The 19,379-nt window shown below is 35.7% G+C and overlaps 1 protein-coding gene across 1 annotated transcript in view; it reads right to left on the bottom strand.

Annotated features, from left to right (window-relative positions):
* Window positions 1-19,379, bottom strand: part of ABCB5 (ATP binding cassette subfamily B member 5) — a 127,461-nt gene that overhangs the window by 41,034 nt on the left and 67,048 nt on the right. The window contains exons 16-19 of the mRNA XM_007981925.3: window positions 14,672-14,815; window positions 13,289-13,393; window positions 13,078-13,155; window positions 7,190-7,273 (exon numbers count right to left, since the gene is read on the bottom strand). Of these exons, the coding sequence (XP_007980116.2) occupies window positions 7,190-7,273; window positions 13,078-13,155; window positions 13,289-13,393; window positions 14,672-14,815 (411 nt within the window). The remainder of the gene's footprint in view (window positions 1-7,189; window positions 7,274-13,077; window positions 13,156-13,288; window positions 13,394-14,671; window positions 14,816-19,379) is intronic.

Genomic DNA, 19,379 nt, shown 5'->3' on the forward strand with positions numbered 1-19,379 from the left:
ATCATAATCACATTTCAAAGTCAGTGATAAAGACAGCATCTTAAAAGCAAAGGAAGAAATATCCATTATGTTCAGAGGAAAAAAGATAAGGGTAACAATAAATTCTTCATTGAAAAAAATCAAGCGAGAAGACAGTAGAGCAATATCTTTTTTTTTTTTTTTTTTTTTTTGATGGCATCTCGCTCTGTCACCCAGGCTGGAGTGGGACTACAGGTGCCTGCCACCACGCCTGGCTAATTTTTTTGCATTTTTTAGTAGAGACGGGGTTTCACTGTGTTAGTCAGGATGGTCTCGATCTCCTGACCTAGTGGTCTGCCTGCCTCGCCCTCCCAAAGTGCTGAGATTATTGGGTGCAGTGGCTCACACCCATAATCCCAGCACTTTAGGAGGCTGAGGCAGGCAGCTTACTTGAGCCCAGGAGTTCGAGACTAGCTTGAGCAACATGGTGAAACCCTGTATCTACAAAAAATTAACTGGACATGGTGGCATATGCCCATAGTCCCAGCTACTCAGGAGGCTGAAGTGGGAGGATCACCTGAGCCTGGGAGGTCAAGGCTGCAATGAGTAGTGATCACACCACAGAACTCCAGCCTGGGTAACAGAGTGAGACCATGTCTCAGAAAGAAAGAAAGAAAGAGAGAAGGAGAGAGAGAGAGAGAGAGAGAAAGAAAGAAAGGATGAAAAGAAAAAACTGTCAACCTCAAATTTCATAACTGGTGGAAATATATTTCAAAAAATTAAGGTGAAATAAAGACTTTTCAGGCATAAGAAACTTGAAATAATTAGTCATTATCAAGCTTACGCTATAAGAAAGGTGAAAAAAAGAACTAGATGCAGAAGGAGAATGATACCAATGGAAATAGGTACCTAGAATAAGGAATGAAGAGACCAGAAATGTTAGCTACATGAGTAAATATATAGGACTTTACATATTTATTTAAAATTCTTTAATAAAAGATGAGTTTTTTATTTATTTTTTATTATACTTTAGGTTCTAGGGTACATGTGCACAATGTGCAGGTTTGTTACATATGTATACATGAGCCATATTGGTGTGCTGCACCCATCAACTCGTCAGCACCCATCAACTCGTCATTTACATCAGGTATAACTCCCAATGCCATCCCTCCCCCCAAGATGATTATTAAGCAAAACCAATTACAATGTAGTATGGGTTTATTACATATTTAGGAGACTATATGACAACAATAGCAAAAGATTTGGAGGGGAAACTGGAAGTACTGCACTATTTTAAGTTTCTTACACTGTAAGTTGACATCGTATTGCTTGAAGGTAGACTGTGATAAGTTAAAGATGGGTACTATAAAACCTAAAGTAACCACTAGAATACCAAAACAAAACATTATACTTAGCAGTATCACTTTCCTTACTCCTCCAAAAAGAGATGAAATAGAAAACTAAAAAATTTTAATCCAAAAGAAGGCAGAAAAATAGGAAAACCATGCAAAGAACATACGGAATAAAGAGCAAATCGCAAAATGAGAGATTTAAACCTAATAATATTGATAACCACATTAAATGAAAATGGTCTCAATACCCTATTCAGATATTCAAAGAGACCTGTATGCTGCCTATGAGAATCACACTCTAAATACAGACACGCAAATGGAATAAAAGTACAAGGGCACAGTTCATATGGATTTCTTCTTCCGTAAAATGCTACTTGAAGTTCTTTTGTGGATTTTTTTATTGCATAGGTGGACAAACTATAGATTATAGGCCAAATCTGACCCTCTATCTGCTTTTATATTGTCCATAAGGTAAGAATGTTCTGTATATTTTTTTAATGGTTAGGAAAAAATCAAGAGAAGAATAATACTTTGCATCATGTTAAAGTGGTATGCAATTCAAATTTCAGTGTCTATAAATAAAGTTTTATTGGAACATTGACATGCCCTTTTGTTTACCTTTTTTTTTTTGGGACGGAGTTTCGCTCTTGTTGCCCAGGCCGGAGTGCAATGGCACGATCTCAGCTCACCGCAACCTTAGCCTCCCGGGTTCAAGCGATTCTCCTGCCTCAGCCTCCAGAGTAGCTGGGATTATAGATGCCCACCACCATGACCAGCTAATTTTTGTGTTTTTAGTAGAGACAAGGTCTTGCCATGTTGGCCAGACTGGTCTTGAATTCCCAACCTCAGGTGATCCACCCGCCTTGGTCTCCCAAAGTGCTGGGATTACAGGTGTGAGCGACCGTGCCCGGCTACCTACTTTTTTTTTTGAGACAGTCTCACTCTGTCACCCAGGTTGGAGTGCAGTGGCATGATCTCGGCCTCCACCTCCTGGGTTCAAGCGATTCTCTTGCTTCAGCCTCCTGAGTGGCTGTGATTACAGGCACCCACCACCACGCTTGGCTAATTTTTGTGGTTTGAGTAGAGACAGGGTTTTACCATGTTGGCCAGCCTAGTGTTGAACACCTCAGGTGATCCGCCCACCTCGGCCTCCAAGAGTGCTGGGATTACAGGTGTGAGCCACCTCGTCCAGCCTTATCGTAACAAACTGGCTGACTGTCATGTTTACCTATTGTTTAGGATGTCTTAGGTTATAGTGATGGTAGCTGCTACAGAAACCAAATGTGCACCCTCATCACTTTACCCTGCTGCTCAGCATTCTACAAATCTCGGTGATGCTGTTAGAATTTGAGAGCATGTTTGAGTTTTGCTGTACTGTTTCACTTTATCCTATTTTTTAAAAATACCATTGCATACACATCATCTCAAAACAAGAAAATAAGAGAAATGTGGACTTTGAATGCGATGTTTTTAAGGAACAGTGGACTGTGAGTTATTTTATATTCAAATTAGATGCCACAGCATTGTGTTTTTTAATGCTATGACACTAAATAGTGCTGGAAAATACAAAATATGTCAACATTAGCAGACTGAGCACTCATCGCAATATTCCCAACTAATAGGAAAGCAACATTCAGAAAAACTAGAAAATATAAAGCAAAATATCTTGTTTTAGCAGAATTTTTTCACAAAACTAAAATATGAAAAGTGAGAATGAAACCAAAGTAAGTTTTTAAGTGGCTCATTCATTGGCCAAGCAAAGAAAGTCGTTTATGGATTTTGAGTTAATTATATCATGTTTGATTGTAGCAGTGGAAGAAATGTATTGAGACTGCATAACTTATATAAGGCCGCCATTTGGTGAGAACAGTTGCTCATAGTTACAGACATTGAGAGTAACATCCACAGTCAATTAAAAAATAAGGTAGATTATTTTGAGTAGTTTTCCCTGGTTCTCGATGGGTTGACATATATCACTGACACTGCTCAGTTGCTGGCTTTTTGAGGAGCCAACATTATATTTGAAGTAAGTGAAAAGTTAGCCACTATAAATAGTTTCTGTGGAACAAGTACTGCTGAGAATATTTTCAAAGAAGTTGAGGAAAAAAATAAGTACAATCCGAAGTAGAATCTACTAAGATACATTATAACAGATGGTTAAAATATTTGTAGAGCAGAAAACAAGCCTTAGTTGGACAAATTTACAAAGCTTGTGAAAACGTAAAGTGTTTAAAGCCTACAGTTATTTATTATTATTTGTCAGCATATATTTTATGGGAAGTCATTGAATTTATCATGCATTTTTGGACCAGTAGTGTAAATGATTAAGTTCATTTGCTCTTGTAAACTTAACCATCTTCATTTTTGTGAGTTTTTGTCGAGGGAAATTTTTGACTTACCTTACCACACGGCAGTTTGATGGCTTAGCAGTGGTAAAGTTTTTGCAATATTATGAATTCAGGGCCAAGGTTGAAAAAAAATTTTTTTTCAGACAAGATCTCACTTTGTCACCCAGGCTACAGTGCAGTAGGACAATTATGGCTTACTGCAGCCTTGGCATCCCAGGTTCAAGCGATCCTCCTGCCTTGGCCTCCTGAATTGCTGGGATTACTGATGTGAGCCACTGCACCTGGCTTGGAAACTTTTTTTAAAAGAGCCATCCTTAACCACTATTATCAAGTACTAAATGTCTCTGGATATTAGCTTCTGCTGTAGATTTGATTATCTTTCTTAATTCAACCTAAAACTGCAAGACAAAACAGCAATTATATGCATACCTTATGCTGTGGAAAAGTCATTTCCATGACAACATTGTTTGAATCAAAAGTAGTGTCAAGTTGTTTTATACACTTCCCATATCAAAAAGTTACATCAATAAATGAGGTTGCCATTGTCCAGGTAATAATATCCTAGTTCTAACTAGTAAACTTGCTGGGCTCTTGGAATTAATAAATGAAAAAAATGTTTATGATTTATTTGGGCAACATATTACAGCTCTGATGAGAAGAGTTCTAGGTTCTAGCATTGGATGTGTCAGTGGTATATCAAATGTACACTGTGGTGTCAACACACTTTCTTGTGGACATAAATGAAATAAGACTTTTGGTTGATGAAAAGAGATTGCTAAAATGTACAGAAATAATACCTTGTAATTTTATAGAATTGAGTTTCCAAAAGAATCTAAAATGGCTTTTAGCTTTAATTAAACCAGATATTACACAGAAAATAGTCTATTGACAGATGTACTGGCAATAGGCCATTCCCTTGGGCTAAAACAATATCAGTTAAATTGGTTGTATTCAGACAACTATTCTAGGAATCATGTTGTCTCCTATGACTCTATTTCACTAACATGTTTTTATCATGACTTTCAAAATATCAGAGCTTTAAAAAATGGCCAGAGGAATACCTTTACAGTCATGAATTGAAGGTTTCAAACTAAGATTTATTATTATTAAGGAGCTGTTTTATGAACATTCATTCTAATACATGTGATAGAATAAAATGTAACTGAAATTACATGATGAAGAAATTGAGATGGAGAATGACTTATTTAAGTCAGTATGATAGGAAATATGACCCCCAAATTATTATTTCCTAGCTCATCTTTATGCTAGAGTGTCCTTGTGAGGAAGAACTCATTTGTGGACAAATAAGATTGGTAAACAACTCTTCCTTTTGTAGAAAAACTGTCCATTGAAATTGAATATGAATCCATCTTTATATGGCAAAGTAAGAGTTTTTTGTAAATTACATTTTACTAGACACGGTCTCACTCCTGAAATCTTTCTTTGATTGTTTTATTCGTTAATTTTTAAAATTAGGTTTTTTAAAATATAGAGATGGAGTTTCACTATGTTGTCCAAGCTGGAATACAGTGACTCTTCACAGGTACCATCCCACTACTCATCAGCATGAGAGTTTTACTGACTCCATTTGCAACTTGGGACCGTTTACCCCTTGTTTTACTTTTTAAATTTGGCAACTTTAAAATCTTTCATCAGGATTCCGACCATTTATTCTCTAGCTACTAGTTCTAATAAAAAAAATGATTTGACTTGTCTAGAAGTTATTGTGAGACTAGCAGTTAATAACTGCAACAATAAAGTTTTAAGTGATGAAATGATATTAGTCAGGTGCTTAAAATCAGGTTGACAACTATTCCCAATAATTTCCCTCAGGGACAATACTATTTATTAGAAACAATTAATAAATGTAAGGACAGTAATGTTGTGTCTTTCAGTACTAATTTGGTTTTTCAGTTGAAGCAAGTATCTGCTAAAAGAAATGTCTCACATATTAATATAACTGCTGGTAAGAATGCCTGTTCCACTTAAAAGATTCTGAAAAGATTTGAAAGATAAGTTGTAATAGACAAACATTAACACAGTAAAGAAAAAATAGCAAATTTTGTGGAGTGGGAATTCAAATGGAATTATAGGGATTGATATTTCTGCCTGGAGTAGTAAACCACGGAATTCCTAAACTCAGAAGTTAATCAGATAATTATATTGTGCTATGGAGGTTAATGCTATATGCATTATTTGATTATTAAGTGAAATTCTATCCCCCTTCTTTTCATGTATGCCAGTAAAATTGAACTCCTCAGCCCTATTTTAAAATCTAAATACTATCTAACAAAATTCTAGAACCTTGCCTTCAAAATTAACAAAAAGAATTTCAGGAAGAGATGAAGATGCCCCCTTTCCTCTCAAGCTCTTTCTCTATCATAAAATTAGCTTTCTAAACCAAAATGAATGCTTGTGAATATTCACAACTGTAAACCACTTATTCTATTTTCTGATAGTATAAATCCTATCTTGCAGGTGTATATTAAACAAAGAGGTCTTGCAAAAGTTAAAAAAATAAAAAAAATAAAAAACAAACTTAGAATGGTTGCCATGTCCTGTGGAAATAATCTCTAAAAGAAATGTGCTATTCTGATGGGTTGTTTTAGCTGACAGTTTGTTGCTCTGCTAACAAAGCTTTAAGAAACATCTCAGTATTTCTAAACAGAATAAATACTTGTAAGATTTTTCTGTCATTCTGAGGCGAATTATTGACATTTTCCTTTTCTTCCAAATGCATGATGAGGAAAAAGGAAAGCCTGTAACTCTACTAGAATTCTTATTTTAACAGAGATGGAAAGCTTTATTTTACTTCAATTTAAAGTAGGAAACTTTGTTTTCTGTGGCTTTTCTCTGTTAAGATCCCATTTGTTATACAAACGTGAATTTTGTTAAAATAATTAGAAGAAAATTAACAAATTATTACTTACCTCTTCTATATTCCTCTACTCCCCACACCCGTTTAAGCATGACTTTGACATACATTATGCTGGTCATTCCATCACTAATTATGAATACATATAAATATCTTGTTTATGCATATTACTAGTCATGATTACACAATTCTTTTTAACTTGTATAACAACTAGTACAGAATCATTTCTGATGCACACATGACTCTGAATTGTGAGACATTATTTTAACTAAAATCTTATTTTCTGGGGGAAGGAAAAACTAAACCTCTTTCTTACATTAAAACTCTTAAAGTGTGTGTGTTTTCATTTCATTACTTTTTCTTATCTATTTAATTCTGAGCTCTTTTTTCTAACTTATTCTTGCTCTCTTCTTTAGTACTCTAGTTATCCTATTACAGGTACTAAATATTCTCTATTTTTGGTTAAAAATATCCAGAACAGAAAGGCTTCCTTTCATCTTTCACTAAGAGTTACTTGTTAACCGTGAGACTTACCTGGCCTCCTTAATGATGTGGGTCATCTCAGCACAGCTCACATACATGCACAGACACATGAATGCATTGCATGTGTGCACACCACATACATGCATCATTTAAAATAAAAATAATATACATACTCCTTGAATTTGTGCTGTATCTATGGCTAATATTGCTGTCAAGCTTCCTGTGCTGTTTTCCTTTTCATCAAACCAGGCAATATCCTAGAGAAAAGGAGAATTAACATATGGTTGTCAAAAACCTTTTTTTTTTCTCTGACTTGTGATTTTTCTGCTGTAAGTCAGAAAACATTTACCTGCCTCCTCACTCACAGGTACTTAATTCCTATAAAATACTATGGATCAAATGGCTTTTGCTTCTTTTTTCTTGAAGATCTATCTTTATATATAAACTGAAGAACTTAAGCCCAAGAACTTGGACTCATTACTCATTACCGTATTGTATAATAATCAATGTTAAATTAAAATGGTCATTTTAAACCATCAAGTGATTTATAATTTTACTCCATAAGTTATTTGTGAAGAGCAGACACAATTCAAAAATAAGGCAATGAAGGCTACAGCAGTGGCTCACACCTGTAATTCCAACAATTTGGGAGGCCAAGGTGGGAGGATTGAGTCTAGGGGTTCAAGACCAGCCTGGCCAACATGGTGAAACTCTGTCTCTACAAAAAACACAAACATTAGCTGGGCCTGGTGGTGGGCACCTGTAGTCCCAGCTACTTGGGAGGCTGAGGTGGGAGGATTGCTTGAGCCTGGAAGGCAGAGATTGCACCACTGCACTCCAGCTTGGATACCGGAGTGAGACCCTGTCTCTCACACACACACACACACACACACACACACACACACACAAAAGTAAGGCAATAAACAACACAATTTAGAAATATTTTCAAAACTTTCTACCTAAACTAACTAATGATAAAACATTTATCTCCTTCTCTTTAGGGGCCACATAATAAAGATTTTCCCTGACGCTTCACATTACCTCCTAGAACTTACAACAGTGGGCATTGTGAGAAGCTAAAAGGGCAGAAGGCTGTGAAACCCTTGAAGTTAAGAGGTATGCAATCTAAAGAAGGAGTCAGATCAAAACTATAAGCAATAAAAGCATAATGTAATAACCAATTTTATTTTCAACAGCAAACGGAGACAGCACATCTTAGCGCTTCTCAGCCTGAGGAATTCTGATTTCCTCTTATAGCTATTGAATGTTTCCTCACACTCACTGGAACCACTTGTATCGCTTGTAGATTAAAACCAGGTGGAAACTGTCTCTGAGAGATGGTTTATTTTTAGTGAGTAAAGAACAAAAAAAATCTTGGCTTATTGCAACCCAGCCAGGACTCTGAGGTCCAGGTAACAGGCAAAACAAAGGCATAGCAGGTTGAGGGCTGTGCCTTAATCATGCACATCATATGTTAGATGAAAACTTTTATGGAGGAATGTGGTAGAAGTCAGGCATGATAGCACCACCCTGAGCCCCACTGTTGGGAAGGTGTCTCCATGAGCTTTGGGTTCTAGATGCCCAAAGAGCATCCTGTGGAGATTACAGTCTGCACCGGACAGTAGCCACTTTGAAAGCACAATCCCTGGCCGGGCGCGGTGGCTCAAGCCTGTAATCCCAGCACTTTGGGAGGCCGAGTCGGGCGGATCACGAGGTCAGGAGATTGAGACCATCCTGGCTAACCCGGTGAAACCCCGTCTCTACTAAAAAATACAAAAAACTAGCCGGGCGAGGTGGCGGGCGCCTGTAGTCCCAGCTACTCGGGAGGCTGAAGCAGGAGAATGGCGTAAACCCGGGAGGCGGAGCTTGCAGTGAGCTGAGATCCGGCCACTGCACTCCAGCCTGGGCGACAGAGCGAGACTCCGTCTCAAAAAACAAAACAAAACAAAACAAAACAGCACAATCCCAGGCAAGATCCTAACATACTGTGAATACACAGCAGCAACAATAATAAACACAATACCGCTGAACTGAAAGACATTACCTGCTTTTTATTGTGTACTCTCTCTCCAAAATTAAGATATTTTATGTATTTTCTAATTAGCTCTAGATTTCAACATGACATAGAATGCACAGATAATTTTAAGATACAGTATAAGGTAAAAAATATGAAAAGAATTTATTATTGAATATTACATTCCTGAGTCTATAGTAACTTGCTGTAAAACACCATGAATAGGTACATATGTGATTAATCTTAGTCATTGTCTGATGTTCAGTTGGCAAGATGTCTGAAATTGCTTTTTGGCAAGATAGCAATTGTGTACTCCAGAGATTGTTTTCCAGTACAGACAATATATGTGAAAACATTTAGGGAGGCCGAGACGGGCAGATCACGAGGTCAGGAGATCGAGACCATCCTGGCTAACATGGTGAAACCCCATCTCCACTAAAAATACAAAAAAAAAAAAAAAAAAAAAAAAAAAAAAATTAGCCAGGTGTGGTGGTGGGCTCCTGTAGTCCCAGCTACTCGGGAGGCTGAGGCAGGAGAATGGTGTGAACCCAGGAGGCGGAGCTTGCAGTGAGCCAAGATCGCGCCACTGAACTCTGGTCTGGGTGACAGAGCAAGACTCCGTCTCAAAAAAAGAAAAAAAGAAAACATTTAGCAGTGTTTCTGGTACTTAGGTGGTGAGGAAAAATTAGCTTGCATCCTCTCTTCCTGAAAGGATATAATTATAAGAAAGGCCACCACTTTTGATACCAGTAGATATCCAGTTTTTTTTCTGCCAATAGTTCTACTTGAAATAAAAAGCAATAAAACCATCATAAGTGCTTGGCATGTATTCCCTCATTTAATCATCACAACAACTGTATGAGATAGATAATATGATTACCCACATTTTAGAAGTAAAAATACTAAGGTACTTAGAGGTACTTAGAGATTAAGTAATGTGTCCAAGGCCACATAGCTGGCAAGTGCTGAGGCCAGGATTTGAACCGCAGCAACCAGAGGCCAGAGTTTTTATTTTCAATTTTTTTTGGATTTGCTTTTATTAAAGATGGACTTTATTCTAAGTGTATGGTGTACCTTAAGATATTGCCTGACACAGTGTTAGCAAGCAATTAAAAAATGAAACTACCATAACATAAAGATAACAGCTGTAGTTTGGGGGAGAAATGAGGTTACATTTAAAGTCATGGAACTCATTACTTAAAAAGAATTTCTGGCTGGGCAGTGGCTCATGCCTGTAATCCCAGCACTTTGGCAGGCTGAGGTGGGCAGATCACTCGAGGTCAGGAGTTTGAGATCAGCCTGGCCAACATGGTGAAACTCCATCTCTACTAAAAATACAAAAGAATTAGCCAGGTGTGATGGTGTGTGCCTGTAACCACAGCTACTTGGGAGGTTGAGGCAGTAGAATTGCTTGAACCCAGGAGGCGGAGCTTGCAGTGAGCCAAGATCACACCATTGCACTCCAGCCTGGGCAACAGAGCGAGACTCCATCTCAAAAAAAAAAAAAAAATTAAATAAATAAATAAATCCATTAAATGTAATACTAATTGTTTAGTTAGGCTCAATGAATATTTTTTGTTAAAAAAACATTTTTTTTTTTTAACTTTCAAGTTCAAGAGTACATGTGTAGATTTGTGATACAGGTAAACTTGTGTCATGGGGGTTTGTTGTACAAATTATTTAAGTTGTTAATCAATTATCTTGTTCTGCCTGTCGTCTGACTGAAGAATTACAGCTGAGTTTCATGACCTGTTTCTCATGCTCCAGTACTGATTACCTCAGATCCTTTTGGAATTAGCTTAGGTAAATTTTGAAGCCCCTAGTGATCACCATCAATGCTATCATAATTTAAAGAACTGCAAGAAGCCTTAGCCAATCTAATTTAGAGGGAAATGGGGAAAAATAAACTTCTTACATGCTCAAAAACTCAATAGCTCTATAGATAATTATTTATCATTAAGAAATGTAAACTTAGCTTTGAAACACAATGAACAATGAATTATTCAATGATCGAAGTCAGCAACACTTAGAACATTCTTTTCAACAGGAAGAATCTAAAGTAATCACATAAAATATGGATTTTGTATCTACAAAATACCACACCTGTTTCTATACATACCTCTACCTCAAATGAGGTTTAACAATGGTTATAAAAAGCACTGCAAGTCTCAGCATGGTTGTTAAATTTTAAGAAGTCTTATCTTATGACAAAAATCAGGTAATAAGAGTTAGATAAAACTGCACACTAGGAACTTCCCTTACTATAGACAAAGCAAAATTGTGAAGATGCTTACAAAGAAAGGGCGAAATATACTAGTCTTCTTTTTCTCCAATTTTGAAAAGTAAAGCTAAGAATCAAAAGGCGTGCTGAAGGAGGAAGAAGGAAAACAAACAACTTATGGGGATATTTAATAACGTGCTAAGTGGCTTAGACTTTCTGCGCAAGTCTTTGTTAAGTATGTGCGTGATATTTTAAAACCCAGAGTTTATGGCTGATAGTTTGAAGCATCCTTATGAGCAGAAGCTACTTTATCCAAAAATGTTACAGTCTTAATGTTCACATGGCTAATGCTAGACGGAGGATTAATGTCCAGTATTAACCATCAAAATACTAGATTAACCACAGTTTCTCTCATTAAACTGGCTCATGGCCTTGAGATTCCTCCACTAAAAGCTTTCCGTGGACAGAAAGGAAGTTCAAAGTATGCTTGGAAAAATTAAAATTTATATTCTTTATATTCTTCTGTATAAAAACAAACATCTAGGCATTCAGGAAACATTTTCAAAAGTTTCTAGAAATTTAAAATAAATGTATTTGAATGGGGAAAAAGATAAATTTTTAAAACAAAATAAAAATGAGCAGAAATTGTCAACAAATGTGAAATATAGTGTTAGTTAATTAAAGTCTCAACTTACTTCATGGAAGACATAAAGTATTCATAACGTAAAAAATAATAATGTACAAGTTTAACATGAGAGGTATGTGCTGGCATCAAATTGATTTATGATCCTCTAAGTAGACTTTTGTTTTTCTGGATTAAGAAGTGTCTTCAAATGTGGAACAAGAAGCAGAGATGGGACCTTTTTGAACAGAAGGTGTAAGGTCACCGATTGCTTTAGAGCATCGTGTTGCCGTGGGAAACCTCTGACTTGGCTTCTCTGCATTTTGTATCTTGTAGCTCCCTAAGAGTACAGTTGTTGCATGGCAGCCTTCAGAGTACTGCTCCTAAAAGTCACAAGACTTTAAAATGGGTTTTGACGACTCAGTTGGAGTGACAGTAACTCTATTTCTGAAAAGAAATCACCTTGGCAGGAAGCTATTTGCTCCTGCCTGGTGAGCTTTCGTGACAGAAAGTGAGGTGAAGGGCTACTAATGATTACTGGCTTTCAGGGTAACCCAATCCATTTTAGCCTCGTGAAAGAAGTTTAGAGGTGCCAGTCTGAGACATTCCTTCCATTTGCCCCCAAGACTCACTTCTCAAGATTACTACTTGATCCGCCTATTTTTAGTTATTTCACAGAGGTGACAGATCATCTGCATGAGGCAGGCAGACCTGGCAGCTAGACCGATGTTATCTGAGTTCAGGACTCTTCTGATAAAGGCAGAGAGATTGGCTGCTTTAAGAAGTGCAGAGTCAAAAAACTTAAGCTATGTGCATGGATTAGAACCAGAGAAATTAACAACTTATTTTCTGATACATTCCCAAGATATTGTAGCTCTTACTTCTACTTTTTAATTTGGCCTTCGATTCTGATCCCAGAACACTCTATCATTCATTAAAAGAAAGACTTGTCAAGACGAATGCAAGGAACAATGAGTAGATCCTACCTTCTTTTCTATAAGCTGTATTTTTTAACATCACACTTTTGGACTTGCTTCTTTTAGAAAAATATAAGACTTCTGACATCAAATTTTTGCTGCTCAGAACAAAAAGAGTATGACTTCAAAGAAAGATTATGTCAAAAATTGACTCGAGACAGAATTAAAGCTAGAATGTTTTACAATAAATTTTAAATAAAATAAGAAAAATTCAACTTAACACTGACCTGATATAACATGGCTTTGAAGGCCAAGTGTCTTAATCTCATGGTTAAAATTTCCCCTGCTCTGCCATAAAATAATCCCTGAAAAACAAACAAACAAAAATCTACATTATTTTCCTTTGTAACATTTAGTTGATATATTTTTAACTTAAATAGAAAGAATGGCAACAAAAAGTAATCATGCTCAGGCTTGTTTAATTTATTAAAAGCTTACCTGCATGAAATAACTGACAAAGCAAATAACACCCAAAATGACAAATATCATGGAATATATTTCTGCATCATGCTTTAATGTGGTTTTATCCTTGTTTCCAAACATCTGAAAAGGAATGGATTTTTATCAGATATTTGGAGGAAAAGATAAAAGAAACAGAAAAAGTGAAAATTTCTGTATATCAAGAGTTTTAAAATACATTTCTTTCTTTCTTTTTTTTTTTTTTTTTCCTTTTTTGAGACAGAATCTTGCTCTGTCGCCCAGGCTGGAGTGCAGTGTCGTGATCTCAATCTCGGCTCACTGCAACCTTTGCCTCCCAGGTTCAAGCGATTCTCATACCTCAGCCTCCCGAGTAGCTGGGATTACAGGTGCGCACCACCACACCCAGCTAATTTTTATATTTTTAGTAGAGACGGGGTTTCACCACATTGGGCAGGCTGGTCTCGAACTCTTGACCTCAACTGATCCGGCTGCCTCAGCGTCCCAAAGTATTGGGATTACAGGCGTGAGCCATTGCACCAGGCTTAAAATAAATTTCAACGTAAAAATAAAACCATACACACATTTCTGTGGAAAAAAGTGTTATCATCTGCATTCGTTGTCTATGATAAAAAATAACTTGCTTTTAATTCTCTTAAACTATGTAAATATGAGATCTGAAAAATGAGTCATCTATCTGCTATCATTATCACAGTGTATTTCCCAAGAAACCACCAGTTTGTTTGAATTATTATTTTGAATAATTTTGGATCACTCAAGTTTCTTAGTATTCTTCTAGTTAAGTAGTACCTGCAAGGTGAGGCTTCTTAATGTGCCCCTAGAATTGTTCTTAAAAATTAGTAATTATACATACACAGGCATTTATATTGATAGTATAGCTGTGCAAATTAGGGAGACTAAAATTCCAGGCTAGAACTTTAGTTAACATTGAAAAGTAAGCATGGATCTTGTAAGATCTTTAAACCCACCAACTGCCCTGAGTCCTTTAGCACAATTCCAAACTCTTGTTATTTCTTCTCCCTGAGCTGGCTGGTAAGAAAAGAAATTGCAACTGTTCCCACTAGTTGAAAGGAAAGTAGTTGTATTTGCCTATTTTATTTTTTCAGTGTTTTGGAATGCTGATCCAGCACTGGAGTCAAAATTAGAAAACAAAGCAATTTCTTCACTGATTGCCCAGTCAACAAGGCCCAGCCACACACTTTACAATAGATGCTGGCTTATCTCCTGGGAACATTAATTAACCTTCCTATTATGGACCCCACACCAGGGGCAGCCCACTGAAAGTCCCACATTTCCCCTTGTGGATCAGACTGCTATAAGCTTGTTCTCTCAGGTCATACTTTCTTTAAATTGCTAATGTATTAACAAATTTGTTTTACTTACGGTTATAATTTTTGCAAAGATGATGGAAAATACTGGATGAACAGTTCCATTTAGAATAGAAGCCAATGTCCCCAGAACCACAAAAGGCCATTCAGACTTGTTTAACTTTAAAATTTTTAATAGAGAGACTTCAGGAAGACTTATCTAAAAATAAAATATGTTTGTTAAAAATGTCAGTATGTGTGCATAATAGAATCTAGGGAAGTTAGCCCATCATAAACAGAATTATAATGTATAACATCAAATATAACAGAGAGCAGGGTAGAAAATATTTTTCTTAAAAAAATTCACTGCCTATATTATTAATGATGACCCTAAAGCATAAAATAAAAGAAGCTTTGCCAAAAGTGACTATTTGTGCACTATCACTCTTTGGCATTTCACTCAGTTGCTATCATTTAAAAAGTACAATTAACTCACATGTAATTGTCAAGGGTCACAAAAGAAATGATAGGTGTATTTTTCTTTACTCTTGTTAAACTGGATGGAATATTGTACTACGGGATAAGAAAAAATCTAGGCAGAAGCTAAGAAAAGAAAATGCAGAAGGTAAAGATTTCATTACGATCTCAAACTTGAAAGTTGGAAAGTTTCATGATGTATTTACAGAAACATTTTCCTAATACCTTTGCTTGTTTTGGGGTTCTTATTTACAAGCAAAATATTGCAATATCTGAGCACATTATTTAAACTTACCAAACCTGTCTCCTCATTTCTCCAAGGGGAATGGTATCAGTTCCTATCTTGTAGGATTATTTGTACGATTAAGCTTTATTCAGTACATTTGCACTCAGTGTATTTGCAAACAATGAACACCCAATAAATGCTAGCAGGCATTGCTGTTTCTGATGTTATTACAGAGGAGGGATTATATTACACAAAATTTCAGGTTTTATACAGAGAAAGCACAATGCAAGTAGTCATTCTGGCTCTGCCAGCCCTTCCTAGGATACGTGGAAGGTGACAAGGGGAGGTAGTGGTCACAGTGGTCAGAGGATAAATAATACAATAACCATCTCTCTTTGCTCTTGTCTGCAATTAGTAGTGTATTTATTTCAGACTCTTAAAAATTCTTGTGAACAGCTTTGTGGTGAGTAATTATTCTGAGTAGGGAAGTAGACAGTGAGTTCTTTGGTATTTCATTCATTAAAACCTCCTCATGGCATTCACTCTTTATGAATCTAATAACCAGAGAATTCCTCAAGAAAGACTATGAAACAGTTTATAATTCTTTTTTTTTTTTTTTTTTTTTTTTTTTTGAGACGGAGTCTTGCTCTGTAGCCCGGGCTGGAGTGCAGTGGCCGGATCTCAGCTCACTGCAAGCTCCGCCTCCCGGGTTCACGCCATTCTCCTGCCTCAGCCTCCGGAGTAGCTGGGACTACAGGCGCCCGCCACCTCGCCCGGCTAGTTTTTTGTATTTTTAGTAGAGACGGGGTTTCACCGTGTTAGCCAGGATGGTCTTGATCTCCTGACCTCGTGATCCGCCCGTCTCGGCATCCCTAAGTGCTGGGATTACAGGCTTGAGCCACCGCGCCCGGCCTCAGTTTATAATTCTTGTTCTATTCTCAGTCTGGCCACTATAACGCAGACTGTCGTTTGAACCACAGAACTTTGAAATTCTGATGTCTTTAAAGTCCATTTTCAGGCTGGCTAACCCACATTTATATTGGGTTACTTAATAATTTGATTGTATCCATCATCTTTTCTGCTGAAGTTTTCTAAAGCTCATCATCAAAAAGGGCACAACATTTCAGTTAGGTCACTGTTCAAAAGAATATACAGAAATTAAGTTGCACACTAACTCTTTATCAGGCACTGAGCATGGAGCTAAGTGCTTTACAAAATTACCTTATTTTGTAAGGAAATTAAGGTTTAGCATGTCCCAGGGCACCAGTAAATTACAGAGCCAGGAAATTAGGAGGGCTATCTTCCTCCTATAGAATGATCTATATTACATAGGTAATTTAAAGACGTTCTTTTGCCTCTGGAAAAATACACAATAAAAGATTAAAAATGGTATCATTTAAGTGGTGTTGTCAAGATAGAAAAGAATTAAATAAGATAAAAACAAAACAAAAATTTCGGTAAAATCATAAAATAGGCTGTGTTACTTAAATATGAAACAGGTTATACATGTATTAAAGTAATCTGATACAAAAACATAAAATTATAGACATAAAGAGATATGACATGAGTGTTAAAATGTTAAAAAGTGATACCTAAAATATTTAAAATTTCATTTGATGCAATTTAGAGCTTTCTTGAGTTATAGTTTTCATATAACAAAGTGCACATATTTGCAATATATAATTTGATAAATTTGAACACAACTACACACTCATGAAACATAAAAAAAGTCAAGATAATAAACATATCCATTAACCCTAGAAGTTTTCTCCCGCTTTTTTATCATCCCTCTCTCCACACTTCTTAGTTACCAGTCCTCTTCCTCCCTTCCTCCTGCAACTACTGATATGCTTTCAGTCACTACAGATTAGTTTGCATTTTTAGAACATTATATAAATGAAATAATACATTATCTACTCCTTTTCAGATAGCTTCTTTTGCTCAACATACTTATTTTGACATTTATCTATGCTGCTGCATAAATCAGCATATCATTTCTTTTAATTGCTGCATAGTATTTCATTGTATGGCTATCTCACAAATTATTTATCCATCCACCTGTTGATATAAATTTGAGTGGTTCCCACTTTTAGACTATTACACATAAAACTGCTATGAATATTCATATACAAGGCTTTGTGTGAACATATACTTTCATTTCTCTTGAGCAAATATCTAGAAATGAAATGGCTGGATCATTTAGTAGGTGGATGTTTTACTTTTAAAGAAACTGACAAATTGTTTTCCAAAGTAGCTTTAGCATTTTATACTCCCACCAGTTAAATAAGCTCCAGTTGTGCCACACCATCACCAATATTTGGCACAGTTGGCCTTTTTAGATTTAACCATTCTAACAGGTGCATAGTGATTTCTCATTGTGATCTTCTTTTGCATTTCTGTAATGACTAACCACATTGGGCGTTTTTTGTGTGCTTACTTCCAATCTGCTCATCTTCTTTAGCAAAATGCCTATTCAAATCTTTTGCTGACATTTAATTGGGTTGTTTGTATTTTTATTATTGCGCTTTGGGAATTCTTTGTATTTTTTGGATACAAGTCGTGATCAGATATGTGATTTACAAATATTTTCCCCTAGTTTATGGTCTATCCTTTTCATTTTCTTTAAAGTGTTTTACAGATAATGAAGTTCTTGATTTTGGTAATGTCTGACTTATCAACTTTTTTTTCATTTATAAATTATGCATTTGTTGTTATATTTAGGAAATCTTTGCTTAACACAAAGTCATGAAGTTTTTTATTGTATTTTCTTATAGAAGTTTTATTATTTTGGGTTTTACAGTAAGGATTTTAATCCATTTTGAGGTAATTTTCATCTGTGGTTTGAGGTATGGGTTGTGGTTGATTATTTTGTCTATAGACATATAGTTGATCCAGAATCATTTTTTGAAAAAAATTTTAATTGAGTTGCCTTTGAACTTGTGCTGAAAAGCAACTGATCACTTATGTGTGGGACTACTTCTCAACTCTCTTTTCTATTCCATTGATCTGTTTGTCTATTTGTATGCCAATGAAATGTTTTGATTACTATAGTTCTATAGGTAATTGAAATGAGAATTAGTAATTAGCTTTATATAGTAGTTGAAACAGAATTAAAATCAGGTAGTATCCCTCTTCCAACTTTGTTCTTTTTAAAAAAATTTATTTGACTATTTTGGCTAGCTGCATTTCCATGTGAATTCAATTTGGGGAGAAAGAACATCTTAACTATATTGAATTTTCTTGTTCACTCACATTGAAAATATCTTTTAATTTATTTACTCTATTTTTCTCGGTAATTTTTCTCTGTAATATTTTATAGATTTCAGTGTGTGGATTTTATAATTTCTTATCACATTTATTCCCAATAATTTACTATTTTGGTACTATTGTACATAAAATTATTTTTTTAATTTTAATTTCCCACTTTCCATTTGTAGTATATAGAATTGGGGTTGATTTTAGTATATTGTCATGTATTCTACAACCTTGCTAAACTTTACTAGTTTTAGTACTTGTGTGTGTGTGTGTGTGTGTATGTGTAGATTCCATAAGATTGTTTGCATAAGTGATCATGCCATCTGTGAATAAAGACACTCCTACATATCCCTTTCCTACCTAGATGCTTTTATTTTCTTGCCTATTGAACAGGCCAGAACTTCCAGTAGAATGTTCAATAGATGTAGTGTATGCCCTTGCCTTGTTCTTGATCTTAATCTTTCACCATTTAGTATGTTAGCTGTTGTTTATTGTAGCTGCCTTTTATCAGGTTGAAGGAATTTCTTTTAATTCTTTGCTTGCTGAGAGTTATCAGAAATGGATGGTGTATTTTATCAAATGGGTTTTCTGCATTGATTGAGATAATTGGTTTTTTCTTTTTAATTTTGTTAATTAGGAGAATTACATTAATTTCTGAATGTTAAACCAACTTTTCACTTCTTAGAACAATCCTGCTTGGTGATGACATATTATTCTTTTTCTATATTGTTGGATTAGATTTATTAAATTTTGTTAAGAATTCTTTCATCTATGTTTATGGCTGATATTTGTCTATAATTTTATTTTTTTAATTTCATTGTCTAAT

This window comes from Chlorocebus sabaeus, chromosome 21 (genome assembly GCF_047675955.1).
Source record: "Chlorocebus sabaeus isolate Y175 chromosome 21, mChlSab1.0.hap1, whole genome shotgun sequence".
In the NCBI taxonomy this organism is placed as follows: Eukaryota; Metazoa; Chordata; class Mammalia; order Primates; family Cercopithecidae; genus Chlorocebus; species Chlorocebus sabaeus.